The sequence below is a fragment of the Rhinoderma darwinii genome, chromosome 5, assembly GCF_050947455.1.
Source record: "Rhinoderma darwinii isolate aRhiDar2 chromosome 5, aRhiDar2.hap1, whole genome shotgun sequence".
NCBI lineage: Eukaryota > Metazoa > Chordata > Amphibia > Anura > Rhinodermatidae > Rhinoderma > Rhinoderma darwinii.
Window position 1 is genome coordinate 49,362,618 of NC_134691.1, and position 18,049 is coordinate 49,380,666.

The 18,049-nt window shown below is 40.7% G+C and overlaps 1 protein-coding gene across 1 annotated transcript in view; it reads left to right on the forward strand.

Annotated features, from left to right (window-relative positions):
- Positions 1-18,049, forward strand: part of LAPTM4B (lysosomal protein transmembrane 4 beta) — a 79,680-nt gene that overhangs the window by 44,878 nt on the left and 16,753 nt on the right. Inside the window, exons 5-6 of the mRNA XM_075828043.1 lie at positions 9,918-10,016; positions 16,364-16,459. Coding sequence (XP_075684158.1) covers positions 9,918-10,016; positions 16,364-16,459 — 195 coding nt within the window. The remainder of the gene's footprint in view (positions 1-9,917; positions 10,017-16,363; positions 16,460-18,049) is intronic.

The following is an 18,049-nucleotide window of genomic DNA, read 5'->3' on the forward strand; positions in this document are numbered from 1 at the left end:
GCCACAAAATACGCTTTCTCTGCCTCCCATTGATGTCAATGGGAGGTCAGAGACGTAAACGCCCGAAGATAGGGCATATCGCTTCTTTTTCCTGCGGGACAGTTTTTCCGCTCGCGGGAAAAAAACGCCTCCGCCTCCCATTGAAATCAATGGGAGGCATTTTTGGAAGTCTTTTGGCACATTTTGTGGCGTGTTTTCCGACGAAGTTTCCGCGTCAAAAAGCTCAGTGTGTACTGGCCCTTATGCTGTTATATTTTGGGGCATTAACATTGATGGCCTACCCTTCGTATAGGCCATAAATGTTTGATCAGCGGGGGATTCGACCTTTGCCAATCAGCCAGTGGAGGGGCTATGGTACTTGCATGTCCCCTTCATTGTTTACAGAGGCACAGTGCCTCCCGGAGGCTGGACCCCAACAGATCAAACATTGATGATCTATTCTAAGGATAGGCTTTTAATGTTAATGTCCCTGAGAACCACATTTACGTCTTCTTAACTGAATGCCTATAAGATGTACCAATAATTATTTGATGTTATAATGTCATCTCATCTGCCTACTGTTCCCCACGGATTCGAGACTATCTATGATCTTGGTACTCCATGGGGGGTAATTTATCAATACTTTTACGCCAGTCTTCTGATATTGAAAATTCGCAAAATTCGCAAAATTCGCAAAAGGACCAAAAAGTTGCAATTTGCAGTACAAATTGAAACTTTTGTCCTTTCCGCTACCCTCGCCACTTTTGTGAGAAGGGGTCGTGGCCTCGGGGATGGTGGCGTGGCCACCGAGGCCCGACAAACTTATTATGATTTATGGCCGAAAACTGGTGTAAATTATAGAGGAAATCTATGCCAGCTCCTAGCTGGCGTAGATTCCACTCTATGGGGCATAGCAAGGTAGATGCCCGAGCTTGGATCCTACCTTGCTCCTGCTCAATTAGGCTATGTTCACACGGGGTATTTTGCCGAGTTTTTTGACGCGGAAACCGCGTCGCAAAACTCGGCAAAAACCGCCCGAGAACGCCTCCCATTGATTTCAATGGGAGGCGTCGGCGTCTTTTTCCCGCGAGCAGTAAAAAGAAAGAAGCGACATGCCCTATCTTCGGGCGCTTCCGCCTCTGACCTCCCATTGACTTCAATGGGAAGCAGGAGAAAGCGTATCTCTCGCTGTTTTATGCCCGCGGCGCTCAATGGCCGCGGGCGAAAAACGGCGCGATAATTGTCGCGAAAATCGGCGTGCAGGGAGAGGAATATCTGCCTCAAAGTTCCAAACGGAATTTTGAGGCAGATATTCCTCCCTCAAAATACTCCGTGTGAACATAGCCTTAGACTACCTCTTCCCCCATTGGACAAAAAAAAAATTCTCCCCTCCGGCTTTCTTATCAATTCAGCGTGGCTCATACAATGTAATAACGCCGGGCAGCATCAGAACATTGTATGTGACACAGCTCTAAAGATGTTGAAGTGCTGCATTTAATATAAGTCCCTGACGCTGCTCAGAAATTGTTCCACATTTATTAAGAGGCTTTCACTTATTTATAAATGGGTAGAAAATGGGTATGAAGCACCAGTCTTAATAAATTCCCCCCGTGTGTCCAATTTATCTTAGGCATTACTTTTCTATTACAGTTATTTTGCAGTTAATATCATACTCTGGTAACTGAATATTTATAGGCCGTATCCAGCAGTAATTTGTTGTTCTTATATGCACAATGTTGTCTAACATTGAAAAAAGTGCCCAATTTTGACATCACATAAGCAATGTCCTAACTATCAGACACAGAATGGGCAGAGATTCTAGGACATTAAGCTGTTCCCTGGAGCTGCTGTTCAGTGTGGTCTGAGCATGGCGTCACTTGTTCCAAATTTTTACTCAGAAATGCTGAGCACAGATGTTCAATTCTACTCACAGTGAAATGCAGCACAAGTTATAACTGATGTATAAACCAAAAATATCATGTTTTACAGCCTCGAAGACAGCTTATATTCCACAAAGCCTAGGTAAAATGGACTCATCGTCCCCAAACACTGATCTGTGTGTGTGTCGGGGGGGGGGGGGGGGGGGGGGATTGGATCAGTATTTAGTTATATATACCTATTCACAGGGCCGGCCTTAGGTTGAATGGCACCCTTTGGGGGACTCTCTATCGTTGCCCTCTACAAACCAAAAATTAACCACATATAAAGACACGCACATACTGGTACATATATACTGTACATACATAAAGGCACATATTTAGACAAACAGGCAAATATATATACACACATTCTGGAATATATACACACATAAATGTAAATATATATATATAGACATGCAGACACATATACACACACACAGGCACATAAACACACAGACAGGAACATATAAAAATACATAAAGGCACATAAATAGACATACAGGCACATAAATACTGTACAAGCACAAACACATACTCATATACAGACCCATATATACCCACACAGTCACATATATACAGATAATGTAGTAGTGTTACCTGCAGTCCTATGTAACACCACAGATAACACACAGTGATACCTCTCTGAGTACAGATAATGTAGGGGATGTTACCTCCTGCAGTCCCATGTAACACCACAGATAACATAGTGACAACTCTCTGAGTACAGATAATTTAGAACTTACCTGCAGACCATGTAACACCACAGATAACACATTCTGATAACTATACCCACACAGGCACATATAAAGACACACAGAGGCGTGTATATATATATATATATATATATATATATATATATATATACATATATATATATATATATATATATATGTATATATATATATATATATATATACACACTACCATTCAAAAGTTTCGGGTCACCCAGACAATTTTGTGTTTTCCATGAAAACTCACACTTATATTTATCAAATGAGTTGCAAAATGACTAGAAAATATAGTCAAGACATTGACAAGGTTAGAAATAATGATTTTTATTTGAAATAATTTTCTCCTTCAAACTTTGCTTTCGTCAAAGAATGCTCCATTTGCAGCAATTACAGCATTGCAGACCTTTGGCATTCTAGCTGTTAATTTGCTGAGGTAATCGGGAGAAATTTCACCCCATGCTTCCAGAAGCCCCTCCCACAAGTTGGATTGGCTTGATGGGCACTTCTTGTGTACCATACGGTCAAGCTGCTCCCACAACAGCTCTATGGGGTTGAGATCTGGTGACTGCGCTGGCCACTCCATTACAGATAGAATACCAGCTGCCTGCTTCTTCCCTAAATAGTTCTTGCATAATTTGGAGGTGTGCTTTGGGTCATTGTCCTGTTGTAGGATGAAATTGGCTCCAATCAAGAACTGTCCACAGGGTATGGCATGATGCAAAATGGAGTGATAGCCTTCCTTATTCAAAATCCCTTTTACCTTGTACAAATCTCCCACTTTACCCACACCAAAGCAACCCCAGACCATCACATTACCTCCACCATGCTTGACAGATGGCGTCAGGCACTCTTCCAGCATCTTTTCAGTTGTTCTGCGTCTCACAAATGTTCTTCTGTGTGATCCAAACACCTCAAACTTCGATTCGTCTGTCCATAACACTTTTTTCCAATCTTCCTCTGTCCAATGTCTGTGTGCTTTTGCCCATATTAATCTTTTCCTTTTATTAGCCAGTCTCAGATATGGCTTTTTCTTTGCCACTCTGCCCTGAAGGCCAGCATCCCGGAGTCGCCTCTTCACTGAAGACGTTGACACTGGCGTTTTGCGGGTACTATTTAATGAAGCTGCCAGTTGAGGACCTGTGAGGTGTCTATTTCCCAAACTAGAGACTCTAATGTACTTGTCTTGTTGCTCAGTTGTGCAGCGGGGCCTCCCACTTCTCTTTCTACTCTGGTTAGAGCCTGTGTGTGCTGTCCTCTGAAGGGAGTAGTACACACCGTTGTAGGAAATCTTCAGTTTCTTGGCAATTTCTCGCATGGAATAGCCTTCATTTCTAAGAACAAGAATAGACTGTCGAGTTTCACATGAAAGCTCTCTTTTTCTAGCCATTTTGAGAGTTTTTTCGAACCCACAAATGTAATGCTCCAGATTCTCAACTAGCTCAAAGGAAGGTCAGTTTTATAGCTCCTCTAAACAGAAAAACTGTTTACAGTGGTGCTAACATAATTGCACAAGGGTTTTCAAGTGTTTTCTAATCATCCATTAGCCTTCTAACATAGTTAGCAAACACAATGTACCATTAGAACACTGGAGTGATGGTTGCTGGAAATGGGCCTCTATACACCTATGTAGATATTGCATTAAAAACCAGACGTTTGCAGCTAGAATAGTCATTTAACACATTAACAATGTATAGAATATATTTCTGATTAATTTGATGTTATCTTCATTGAAAAAAACTTTGCTTTTCTTTCAAAAATAAGGAAATTTCTAAGTGACCCTAAACTTTTGAACGGTAGTGTATATATATATATATATATATATATATATATATATATATATATATATATATATTTACAGATACCAGCATAGAACGTAGTAACGGCACCAGGACTTCAAGGCAGATGAAAAACAGGGTGGATTTATTTACCTCAACAAATAACACCTGTTATTTGTTGAGGTAAATAAATCCACCCTGTTTTTCATCTGCCTTGAAGTCCTGGTGCCGTTACTACGTTCTATGCTGGTATCTATCTAAAAAGAAGGGGAATTGATTCATCCCCAGGTGACGAGCACATGGCCTGATTTTCTTGATCTGTGGAGTGCTGTGTTTATCTGCTCTTGGACTGTGTATATATATATATATATATATATATATATATATACATATATATATATATATATACATATATATACACACACACACACACACACACACACACACACACAGAAACACACACTTACACACACACAGACACACACACACAGAAGCACACACTTACACACACACACACACACACAGGCACATAAGTACACATGTAGACACATATATAGACACACAGGCACACATATACACACACATACTGGAACATATACACATACGAACACAGGCACATATAGACACACATATAAACACATGAGCACTTACCATCACTCCTTGCTGACAGGCTCACAGGTTTCTTGCAGGGGCAGGCTGTGAGCTGAGCATCCTCCTCTTCTCTTCATTCCTCTGCTCTTGTTTTTTCCGTGTGTGTGTAACCAAGGGCAGAGGCAGAGCCCAGTGGGGCCCCCTACATGCTGGGAGGGTGCAGCGCCCTGTGCACTGGCACAGGTCACACACCCCTAAAACCGGCCCTGCCTGTTCATATAAGTGGCTATATCAAACTTTTGTGTAGTGATATCATGGGAAATTACATGAAACGTATCAAAATCAATTCAGACCCAAGACTCAGATCCCAAAATGAACAATGACCTCAAACCCCAAAGTGTATTCAGACCCGGATCCCAAAATAAATTCAAACACTAGACGCCAAAATAAATTTAGACCTCAAACCAGACCCCCAAATAAATTCAGAGCCTAGACCAGATCCCCAAAATAAATTCAGACCCCAAAATAAATAAAGCCTTAAAAATAAAAAGCAAACTCCATACCCAAAAATAAATTTAGACACCATACTCCAAATTGTTTTGCGACTGCATACTAGACCCCCCAGGTTACCTCTCCTTGCCCCTATAGCATGCAGTGCTTTTCACTCCTGGGAACCATCACACACTTCCAGATGATGGGGCCAATGAAGGAAGTGCTCATCAGTCCCGGTGTCTCAGCGCCTGATAGACTTGGCTGCTGTTCCAGGAGAGTAGTATGTAGCTATATGGACATGATATAAACATAAATTTTTGTGCACATAGCCCATCCATACATCCATATACAGAATATATGGAAGTATAAGTAAAAACATTCCTCCCTCCGCAGCTGTGGCCCTGATATCAGCGCACAGAGGGACCGAACTATAACATGTAGTGTATTACATATGTAAAGCATACAGTATGTAATGCTCTGTACAGTTAGCTTATTTTCTCTGCTGACCCTCTGTAACATTAGAATATTGTGCTTTTTCCAACAGTAACATTGTATCTATGCTACAGTTTATGTTTAGATGACATCATCAGGTCACATGACCACTCGGTGAGTCTCAGGGTGTGACTGAGGCATACTGTATTTTGGCAGAATAAAACAGAAAATCCTGGCACATTTTTTTACTTTAATTGACTGAAGAACCTCCAAGGTATTTTAGCAGACGTCCATAGGAAGGACAAGGAGAAGAAAAAAGCAAAGACTGTGAAAGTGTTTTTCTCACCAGCTGTTCCTTTCTGATGATGTTCCTGCTTTGCTAATGAATTGTTCTCTCAAGTCTTCGAAAGAGCATCTGCAGATTGTGCTGGCCAGTAACTGTTCTTTATTGCAATAGATAGTCTGTGTCGTACAAGTAATGTGAACCTCTTGGCTGTTCTTCCAAAACTTCTCTAGAGTGCTGGCAGAGATCTTTGTAGGAATAAAATAATTGTAATATTACTGCTTAGCTTGCAGAGTTATAGAGTAAACACTATAGACAAAATAAAAATTGTGGGATTTTTTCATTCTTTTACTCTGACACATCTTATTCCAAGGTCAAAAAATATTTTAGGTTAAATAGTTATAAAAATCAGAAGCTGATTTCCTTGTCAGTTCCCATTATGTTGCCAAGATCAGGTAATACTCAAAAAGCTCTTTCAAGGGGGGCGAAGAGATGGTAATAGTGGGAGGGTGAGAGGATCCAGGGTACTCATCACCCCAAACCCAGGTGACCCATTACATTAATTATTTTCCACATCCCACGTTTCATTGTCTCCTAATAAAAATGTATCACCTATACACAGGATAGGGGATAATGTCTAATTGTCGGGGGTCTGACTGGTGGGGGATGCATCAAACATATATCACCTATCCTGTGTATAGGTGATAAATTGTTGGAATAGCCAAATTATTCATTATTCCCCTTTGTATTCTTTTACATTAAACTACAGCTTCTATTCATTTGACCATTTGCATAAGTTAACCAAGTCCAGGGCAAGGTTTTCCATTTGGCACACAAAGGCCATGCCTATTGACAACCCTGTGGGACTAATCACCAACCATAGTTACCAGATTCTACTATACTACCCTTCTTGTGAATAGGTATAATATTAGCTTATCATGAACATCTATTAGAACTCTGGGATGAGCACCATGACGTCCCATTGCTTCATTCATTGTTTACAGAGTTTGCTTTCATGTAGCCCCCGTGATTGAAATCACTGAAATAGTACATGTACCACTAAACGTGACATAACATCCAAGTCCTGAGGTTTAGTGAAAACTTGAAAATGCTCCTAATTGCATGTGTGAAGTAACTGTGGGCACACCCTCTAATATGAGTCCAGCTGTTTGTGCTTTACATGTCTTCTGCCTTCAGTTTCCTACACAGGAAGTAGCTGTCTGACCACTACCATTACCATCCCTATTAGTTCTTATGGTGTTATTTTCTGTGTTATCCAATCACCAATCAACCAGTGGATAATCCCCACCACTCATTTACTAACTCACTCTCTCTCTCAGTTGATGTGTCAGAGAAACCACATCCTTTACCTTAATTTATAGCCTGTAAACGTAGAAAACAGAAATGCTACGAAGTGCAGTTCAATGGCGACATCATTGATAGAGGAAGTAGCTAGCTGCTCCTCTTATTTAGCTTTTAATTGAAATCAATATAGATGGCAGCCTGAGAAATAACTGCACGAAAAGAAAATACATGTATTTTTTTGGTTGTTTTTTTTTTTTCTTAATCTACAAACAAATGTAGACTTTTTAATGTACATTCTAAGAGATACTGGGACCTGCTTGAGTCTGTGCAATCGTAAGAGACAATATAAGAGCCATGTTGGCACTACTGAGTCCCCTTAGTGGGTGTGTTGGCACCTTCTAGCTTACCTTTATAAGAGCGCCCTATAGATACCCAGAAATAAAAGTCAAAGTAATCATGAATTCTATATATACTATACTTTTTACTTTACCATTAAAGTCAATATGGATATAATTGAAACAGAAATTGCAAACCAATATTTGTAAGGAGGTAAAGCTTAAAGCTTCTGGACCCAATCCGAAATCTGTAACAGGGCCCCCACCTACTGTGTGATGTGCCATTTATAATACTGGTGTCTTCTTTGGCCCCTCTCAGGTACCAGGACCCAGGTGTGATTCCTACTTCACAATCCAACAAAATACCTATCACAAAAATACAAATGGGATCAAAGTCTTACAGAAATGTTAAATGTGACTCTCCATCATCATTGTCATTATTATGTGATTTTTGCCGGTTTTAATTTACTGTATTGTTTCGTTCTGCTTTATGACATTTCCTATGTTCAGTTTTTGTGCATCAGTTTAATGTCAGATGATATCATAGAGCAGGCCTGTGCATATAAATACCAACTCTCTTCAGTAATGGGGCGGATAACTGCCATCGTTTTCTGTGCGTGCATTGAACAAAATGTAGTCATTCGCATTGGACTTATATAAAGTGTGTTCTTAGTTGTTGCATATGCACCTGTAATGAGACTGGTGCCCTATAAACAGGGGCATCTACATGATGCACCAAGAAAGTTAAATTAATGGGTACTAAGAGGGTTAGTTTACATCTCCCTGAACCAGAATTAATTTAGGAGCTGATTGCGCCATCAATCTGAATTGGGAAGGTTGGGCGGTGTCAGCTTTTAAGGGTTACCTCATGATAATATAAAATGACCCAGTGTTCAGTTGATCACCGCAAGTCCCATTTTTCAAACTGTAAAGAAACCGTAAATCTGCATCTGCAGATGAAATGTAGTAATATATGCCAGACATTCAAATAAATGACCGACCATGTAATATATGGATTGGTCATGTCCAACAGAGCGAGTACCGCTCTTTGTGGCTTATAATGCGGGGTCTCGAGTAGGGGACCCTCCTTTAAGAAGGCCATTTGCACTGGGCAGATGTAAGGGGATTGTCTTCATGAGATGCATGTGATGAAACACCCTAATTTATGGAATCATTGAGGGTCCCAGATAGTTAATCCCATCGATCTCCCTTTTATGGTATGTCTAGCGCTGCAATTTGGCTGTATTTCATTGGACCTGCGGTGCCGTTTTTTAATCCGCAGCATGTTAATTGTATCTTTGTAATCGCTGCTTATTCGTTGCGGGTTTTCCCCCCTTGAATTTAATGGGAGGTAAAACCCGCAAGAAATAGCAGTTGTTGCTTTTTTTGTGGTGGAAAAGCAGCGATTCTGCCTCAATAAATATGGCACCCAGGAAAAAGAAATTCTATACTTACCCCAGAATTGTTTGTTTCTTCGTCCAGGCCGGCCTCCTGGGATGACGTTTGACTGGCTGAAGCAGTTACATGGGATGAAACGTCATCCCAGGAGGCGGGGCTGCAGGACAGCGGAGGGATGCGTCTCCATGGCTACGTAAGTATGAACTCTTTTTTTTTTATGTGCAGACATTCCACAGTTTGGTGCCGTTTTTCGTCCAGAATTCCCTGTGGCGCACAGGGCGGATACGCTGTGTGCTTTGATGCAGCGTATCAACCCTGTGTGAACATAGCCTTAAGGTTCCTTTCCTATATTTTTCTTAAAAAATATATGCAAAGTCTGCATTCAATTTGTGAACAATGACAAAGATGTCAGTCGTGAACATCTCTATTCGGTGCCAGCATGAGGCTTCAAAGTTTTCATTTTACATAAATGTAATAAAACTGAACATGTCCTCTAACTCTGCTTTTCCTTATGTAATTCTGGCCTCTAACAGACCTTTACAGCATTAATGTCTTATATTGTGAAGGATCGCAGCTGGAAACACTCTTCTCGAGTGCAAGAATGGTTGACACGTGTGATTTATTACTGAGTATTTTCTGATCGTCCCTGCTTTAACAGCGTTGTGTTTATCTTCCAGCCATCCAATTTTCCATACAAGGAGGAGATCCTTTCTGTAAATCCGACATGCCTTGTTGTGATCATTCTTTTCTTTATTAGTGTCGTCCTGGCTTTTAAGGTAAGTGCTTTGACCTCTGCGCTGTGTTATAGAGGAGAGCTGGGATGTAACTACAGTCTTTATTTTTATTGAAAATAATTCTTTATTTTTTATGCTTAAAGGGGCTCTCTGCACCTACTAGGACATGTTAAGTAGAGATGAGCGAATTGATTCTAATCTAATTTCCCAAAAGTTTTGGATTTGGCAAAATCCAAAACTTTTGGGGTTCGCATCGAACAAATCGGCAAAATAGCCATTTTACAGATAATAAAAATGGAGGGGAGAAGAGGAGAGAAAAAAATACTATACTCCTCTGGTGTCCCGTAGCGACGTGTCTCTGCCAGCCTCTGGAGATGACTTTCTTTTGTACCATGTGATTGATGCTGTGACGCGTTCCTGGCGGCCTCCTGAAATTACGTCATTTTATCCCATGTTTCCGCTCCAACCAATCACAGGCTGCAGCGGTCACATGGGACAAAATTACGTCATCTCAGGAGTCTGGCAGGGATATGTCACTACAAGAGACCAGAGGAGGTGAGTATGGAATTTTTTTCCTAGAAGACATCAGAGAGTCAGACTGTCAGAAATCGGGCCACTTGCGATTCGCAGAGAATTTATTCGGACGGAATCTAATTTAATTGACCCTGACACTAATTTCAGGGAATTCACTCATCTCTAATGTTGAGCTGATAGTGGGGCTCCGCTACAAGTATTTTATTAAAAGCAGGGGAGTCCCATTGCCTCCAGTGTTGACAACAGCAACCTTACTAGTTAATATTGATTAATAAGAATCCCTGTCATGATCAAGCAGTGAGGAAATCATAGCGGTATGTGTAGAGGGTATGCCAGGGTGCCCAGGCACATCAAAACACGCACTACATTGAACACTGCAGAACATTTACCCAACCTCTTAACACTCTTCACCATCCAAGGTGCATGTTGCCCAAGTGAGAGTTCACTGGCACTAGGGGATGGCTGCCACCTGCCATGCTGCTTGTTTTTTTGCGACATGCAGTGATAACAGGCACAGATTCTGTGTGTCTTAAGCCTTCTGTCATGGGCCTTGTAACCTGCCCTTCCTGAATGACAATGTGAGATAAACTTTGCCGTCCACTTGGATTAAAGAAACAGCGCCTCCCTTGTACAATGACTCTGTCTGATATTACAGCTCAGCCCCATTCACTTGAATGTGAATGACCTGCAAAACCAAACACAGTCATTGTACGTACGAGTGAGGAGCTGTATCTGGAAAAAAAAGCAGTCATGTTTTTCTAAACTTATAAAATACCTATAACATAACTGTTATTATTTTTATAACTTATGTTAATACAATTTCTGCTCTCAATGTCCATGTTAGCATTGTATTCTAGATAGATGTTTCATTCTACCCTACCCCTTGCCCAAGGTTAAGAAAGCGTCACTTCTAGTTGTAAGCAATGACCTACAAAAAAATGTCTTCAAAGCTATTTGCACCAATTTATATTTGTAACGGCCATTGTCGCTTCAGCTGCTCCCCGCCACTGTATACTTACTTCTGCATGGCGTCCTCTAGCTTCTGGCCAACACCACGTTCCTGCCTCCCTCTCTGCTGTTTGCTTTCCCAGGGTATAAAAAGAACCTCGCCCTGTCCACCATTGCCTGAGCAATTAGGTTTATCCTAGTTAATCTAGTGATACCCTGCGTTATACCTTATTGGATTTCCTGTCATTGACCTCAGTTTGTACCTTTGACTATCCACCTGCTCTGACCTCTTGCTTGTGTCCCGTGACAAACCTCTGCCGCCTTCTCTGACCATTTCCTCTACCAACCGGGAGTGTCTGCCTGCCGCCTGCCCTGATCTTTGCTATACTTGACTTTGCATTCTGTCTGCTGATTTTGTACTTTGTCTGTTTACATTGGCCATTTCCAAGAGAGACTACTCTGGAGGTAGCAACCTGGGGTTCCCTAGCAGCAAAGTCCAGATCCCTGTATAGGAGTTAAAGGGTAATTAACTGGGGTCCCCTCAGACTCCCGTTTTAACCCCACCTGAAATTTCTTGGTGACACCAGTGGGTTCACAGCGGCCAGCCGCTATCAGTACCACAAGCGCTCGTCTATGCAGTTTTTCCAGCACGGATCAGTGCCTGATGAAGGTCGCTTAGACCGAAACGTCGCACTTTGCTACTGGCATTAAAAACAAAATAAAATTACCTTTTGTTTCGAAATTGGTGTGCTGGATACTCTTTTATACCAGTGGGTTCACATCACACCATCCTCTGCAGGCCCCGTGACACTTTCATTTCTCAAGGGCCGCGTGACATTAATTCACATCTCTAAACTAAAGACATTCACTAGCTCGATCTGACTAGTAGAAAAATAGATCCCTTTTGGAAGTTATTTTTCTTTGGAGATGTCTTTCAGACTCCCTTAAAAATAGTAACAGATGAAAGGTATTGTCCAGTTTCCAGAAACAGAGCCATGGTTTTTCCTGGGATGTGTCTGGTACTGCAGCTCAGCCTCATTGACTTGAACGAAGATGAGCTGCAATACCAGACGCAGTCCATGGACAAGAGTGTAGCTGTTTCTGGGGTAAAAAGGCATACCCAGTTGTATAATCTTGGACAACCACTTTAAAGAGGCTCTGTCACCAGATTTTGCAACCCCTATCTGCTATTGCAGCAGATCGGCGCTGCAATGTAGATTACAGTAACGTTTTTATTTTTTAAAAACGAGCATTTTTGGCCAAGTTATGCCCATTTTTGTAGTTATGCAAATGAGGCTTGCTAAAGTCCAACTGGGCGTGTTTAAAAGTAAAAGTCCAAGTGGGCGTGTATTATGTGCGTACATCGGGGCGTTTTTAATACTTTTACTAGCTGGGCGTTCTGATGAGAAGTATCATCCACTTCTCTTCAGAACGCCCAGCTTCTGCCAGATCACGCTGTGACGTCACTCACAGGTCCTGCATCGTGTCAGACGAGCGAGGACACATCGGCACCAGAGGCTTCAGTTGATTCTGCAGCAGCATCGGCGTTAGCAGGTAAGTCGATGCAGCTACTTACCTGCAAACGCTGATGCTGCTGCAGAATCAACTGTAGCCTCTGGTGCCGGTGTCCTCGCTCGTCTGACACGATGCAGGACCTGTGAGTGACGTCACAGCGTGATCTCTCGAGAACACGGCTGTGTCTGCACTGCCAGAAGCTGGGCGTTCTGAAGAGAAGTGGATGATACTTCTCATCAGAACGCCCAGCTAGTAAAAGTATTAAAAACGCCCCGATGTACACACATAATACACGCCCACTTGGACTTTTACTTTTAAACACACCCACTTGGACTTTTGCAAGCCTCATTTGCATAACTACAAAAATGGTCATAACTTGGCCAAAAATGCTCGTTTATTATAAATAAAAACGTTATTGTAATCTACGTTGCAGCGCCGATCTGCTGCAATAGCAGATAGGGGTTGCAAAATCTGGTGACAGAGCCTCTTTAAGTACAGGTTGCTGCCTTGCAACAGGTGCCATTGTTATCCGGTGACACCACTCGATCTACACAGTTCTGTAGAGACTGAGCGGTGCAAACTCCGCATAACATAGGAGGACTGGTTATTCTTCTGGCACTTTCCAGGGGGGAAGGGCTGTAGAATGTATTGATATGTGTAACTAGAACTTCACAGAGCAAAGATGGCTACCCGTCCCCACAATTGGAGCATTGTTTCTCATTTTTAAAACATTTTCATGAGTTTGGCTAGGAGGTAAAGACAATAGACATAGTATCCCTGGTGGAGCATCTCTTGAACAAGAAGAACTCCAACAGTTTTAGTATAGAGTTTATTGTTGATTGTGCTAATTTTCCATTCATTTTGTGAAATATACTTAACAAAACAGTTATTTAATTGTCTTCTATGTTATTGGCTCACATCTAGAACTGTTATTTCATTAATTTCTATGGAAGTTTGGATGCAGTCCTGAAGTTATACATCTGTTCAGGCAACACTTGTATAAACATTATTATGGCACAATTCTTGACTTGGAGCTCTGTTTATGAGGCTCACACTAATATCACCGTGTTATGGCTCTATTAGCTTTTCTATCACATACATTTAGAAAATAATTCCCATGATGAATCTGGGACTTTCTCGATCAAGTGAAGTACTTTATTTGAACCTGCGAATGCAAAATGTAACCAAAGGTGGCCTTGTTTACATTGACCATTTTTTTTTCACACTTTTCCATTGGATGTCCCATAAAAGTCTGGTCAGTGGGGGCTCGACTGATGGACCCTAACTTGTCCCGATAACATCGCTGCTTGGTCCCTTTCCTGCAGGAGAGGTGACAGCTCTGCTTTTAAGTGAATGAGACAAACAGTTTCATATCTATCATTCATTTTAATGGAGAGTGGTCATGCATGCTTTGTGGAGATCAGTGGAGGTACCAGCAGTCAGACCCACCCCATCAATTATACTTTTATAGCATATCTACAATAATACAGTAACCCTCACCAATGGAGGACTGCTATGTGCTAATGTATTCAGGAGTTTATAACTAAACATGGACTAAACTGGGTATAGATGTCTCTAGTGTAACCGTTTTAAACAGAATATATCATTAGAAAAGAACATATTATTAAAATCAGATTTTTATTAAAAAAAAAAATTTTAAATGTGTTTTTACGTTTTTGTTTACCTTTTTGAGTCTATCTACATGGAAAAAAAATCTTTATATTCCAGTTATCACACTGGCCATTTGAGCAGTCACAATATGCTGACATTTCCTTTTTTCTGCTGCTCAATTGTCAGCTTTTCTGTACAGATCGGGACAAAATAAGCGGAGTCAGTTCATTATCATTAGATGGCAAGTCAATGAATCACAGCTCTATTGTACTCTTGGAGGCCTAGAAAAGGCAAAATAGCAACACTATACACACAGAATGCATCTCCCGTCACACCCTGATCTCTGGCGAAGGGTACTGTTCTTAATTACTTCCTGAAAACTGTAAAAAATCTTTGAGATTTCCCTGTCAATTGACTCTCATTCATGGCAGTGGCCATGAAAAAAACAATCCCTCTAAACAGACAGCACAGAAAGAAAGTGTGTGCCTCCAACATGGCCGCCCTTGGGAAGTTTTTGATAATTAAAACGAAATAGCTACCAAATCCATAAAAAGAACAAAACATATTTGTGATCTATATGTAAATATAGTTAGTCAAACTAAAATTAAATTAAAAAAAGACATTCCCCAAAACATAAAGGGCCCTGAATTAGACTGTTGTCTGTGCCACAAGGAATCTTTATTGAGTATATACATTTATTGTTTATTTATTTGGGTATCTTTTGGATACTCCAGTTTGCTCATATCCACATATCCTAAAAACATAAATGCATTGACGTTTGATAAAATTGTCCCTAGGGTATGTATGAGTGCCTGTGGTACATAAATTAGATTTGGAGCTAATCTTCTCACAGGGACTGAAATATAAGGTTCTGTTCATATCTGCGTTGTACAACAGATCCCAATGGTGTCCAATGGACCCAACTGACTTAAAATGGGGTCTATCAGACAAGAGTAGAGTACGTCCGTGTGACGGCCATTAAAACAACGGCCGTCACACGGACGCATGTATTTCAATGGGGACGTTCACACGCCCGTTGTTTCAATGGACTGATGTGAAGGGTCCGTCGAAAAATAGAACATGTCCTATTTTGTTCAGTTTTCATGGATCCCTCCATAGACACAAGTCTATGGGAATCCGTGAAAACGGAACTCGCACGGGGGCACCTCGGATATGAAAAACATCGCGTTTTTCACGTTTGAGTTTCCCCACATTCGTGTAGATGTAAGGGTGAGTTCACAAAGAGTTTTTTGGCACTGATTTTGATATGGAAACTGTGTCCGAATCAGCGCCAAAAAATGTCTGAAATTGTTCCCAATTGATTTCAATGGGAGGCAGAAGCATTTTTTTTCCTGGGTGGTTTTTGGCTGCTTGTGGAAAAAAAAAAGTGCCATGTCCATTCTTGATGCGGTTTCAACCACTGACCTCCCATTAGAAACAATGGGAGGCAGAAAAACCCTGCGGTGCTCTTTTCTGAGCATTTTTCTCTGCGTTTTTTTGCCTGCGGTCCTTGCATAGAGCTTCAATGGCCGTGGGCGAGAAATATGTGCAGGCAGTTCAAAATCTGCCTGAAAAAAAACCTCTGTGTGAACAGGGCCTAAGGGCAATGGGTAATGACTGATGGTTCCAGCATGGTGCATAAGGTTGTGTTTGTATCTAATTGTATACATTTACAAAGGAAGCAGAGGCTTTATATAATTCCTTTGTAGACAGTTTTGTAATAATGTCACGTGTCACTGCATCAACTAAATGAAATAAATGAGACCTGTGTTTGCACCTAGGCTTACTTGATCAGCTGCGTGTGGAACTGCTATCGGTACATTAACAACCGTAACTCCTCAGATGTCCTCGTCTACGTAACCACCAATGATACAACAGTGAGTCCATGTTTTCTTTACTACTGAATTCTCGAATATGTGTATATTTTGACCGATGTAAATATTTTTTGGGAAACCTCAAGATTAAAATGTAAGAGTGATAATAGATATTCCGAGTAGAGTTAATTTTCAAAGAAGAAACATTTCTTAAAGCCCGTTTTCAAATACCCTATAAAGGAATTCCTGAATAATAGATGGATGTCATCTGTTCAGCATCCTCATCTATTATCCAGAGAGGACAGCGGCAACAAAGAACAGCTCTCGCTTTGTAAGACCCAGCACATTCATTGCATTACATAGACTGCCCATTCATGTAAATAAGAAATGTGTAATACTTTATTTCCCCTGTGGTGGCGCTGCAGGGGAATGAAACACTTGCTGGCAAATTTTCTAACCGATTCCAGCTGATTGCTGGGGATCTGTGCAGCGAGATATCCTGTGATCAGCTTATCATCGAGGAACGATTCTATCAAAAAGTAATTGTTCAAAATAGACAACCTCTTTAACCCCTTAAGGACGCAGCCTAGTTTGGGCCTTAAGGCTCAGAGCCTATTTTTTAAATCTTACATATTTCACTTTATGTGGTAATAACGTCGGAATGCTTAAACCTATCCAAGCGATTCTGAGATTGTTTTCTCGTGAGACATTGGGCTTTATGTTAGTGGTAAAATTTGGTCGATATATTCAGTGTTTATTTGTAAAAAATTGCAAAATTTAGAGAAAATTTTGAAAAAATAGCATTTTTCCGAATTTAAATGCATGTGCTTGTAAAACAAATGGTTATACCAGCCAAAATAGTTACTAGTTCACATTTCCCATAAGTCTACTTTAGATCTGCATAGTTTTTAGAGCATTATTTTATTTTTCTTGGACGTTACAAGGTTTAGAACATGAACGGCAATTTCTCATATTTTTAAGAAAATTTCAAAAGCCTTTTTTTTAAGGTACCTGTTCAGTTCTGAAGAGGCTTTGAGGGGCCTATGTATTAGAAACCCCCATAAAACACCCCATTTTAAAAACTAGACCCCTCAAAGTATTCAAAATAGCATTTAGAAAGTTTTTTAACCCTTCAGGCATTTCACAGGACTTAAAGCAAAGTGGAGGTGAAATTTGCAAATTTCATTTTTCTTGCTGAATTTCAATTTTATTCTATTTTTTTTCTGTAACAAAGAAGGTTTTACCAGAGAAATACTACTAAATATGTATTGTCCAGATTCTGCAGTTTTTAGAAATGTCCCACATGTGGCTCTAGTGTTCTCGTGGACTAAAACACAAGCCCCAGAAGCAAAGAAGCACCTAGTGCATTTTGGTGCTTCTTTTCTATTAGCATATATTTTAGGCAGTATGCCAGGTTTGGAGAGGTGTTGAGGTGCCAAAACAGTAGGAATCCCCCAAAAATGACCCCATTTTGGAAACTGCACCCCTCAAGGAATTCATTTATGGTTATTGCTACCATCTTGACCCCGTAGTTTTTTCACAGCACGTATTTGAATTGGGCTGTGAAATTAAAAGAATGACAATTTTTCCAATAAGATGTCATTTTTGATCAGAATTTCTTATTTTCACAGGGAACAAAATGCCACATTTTGT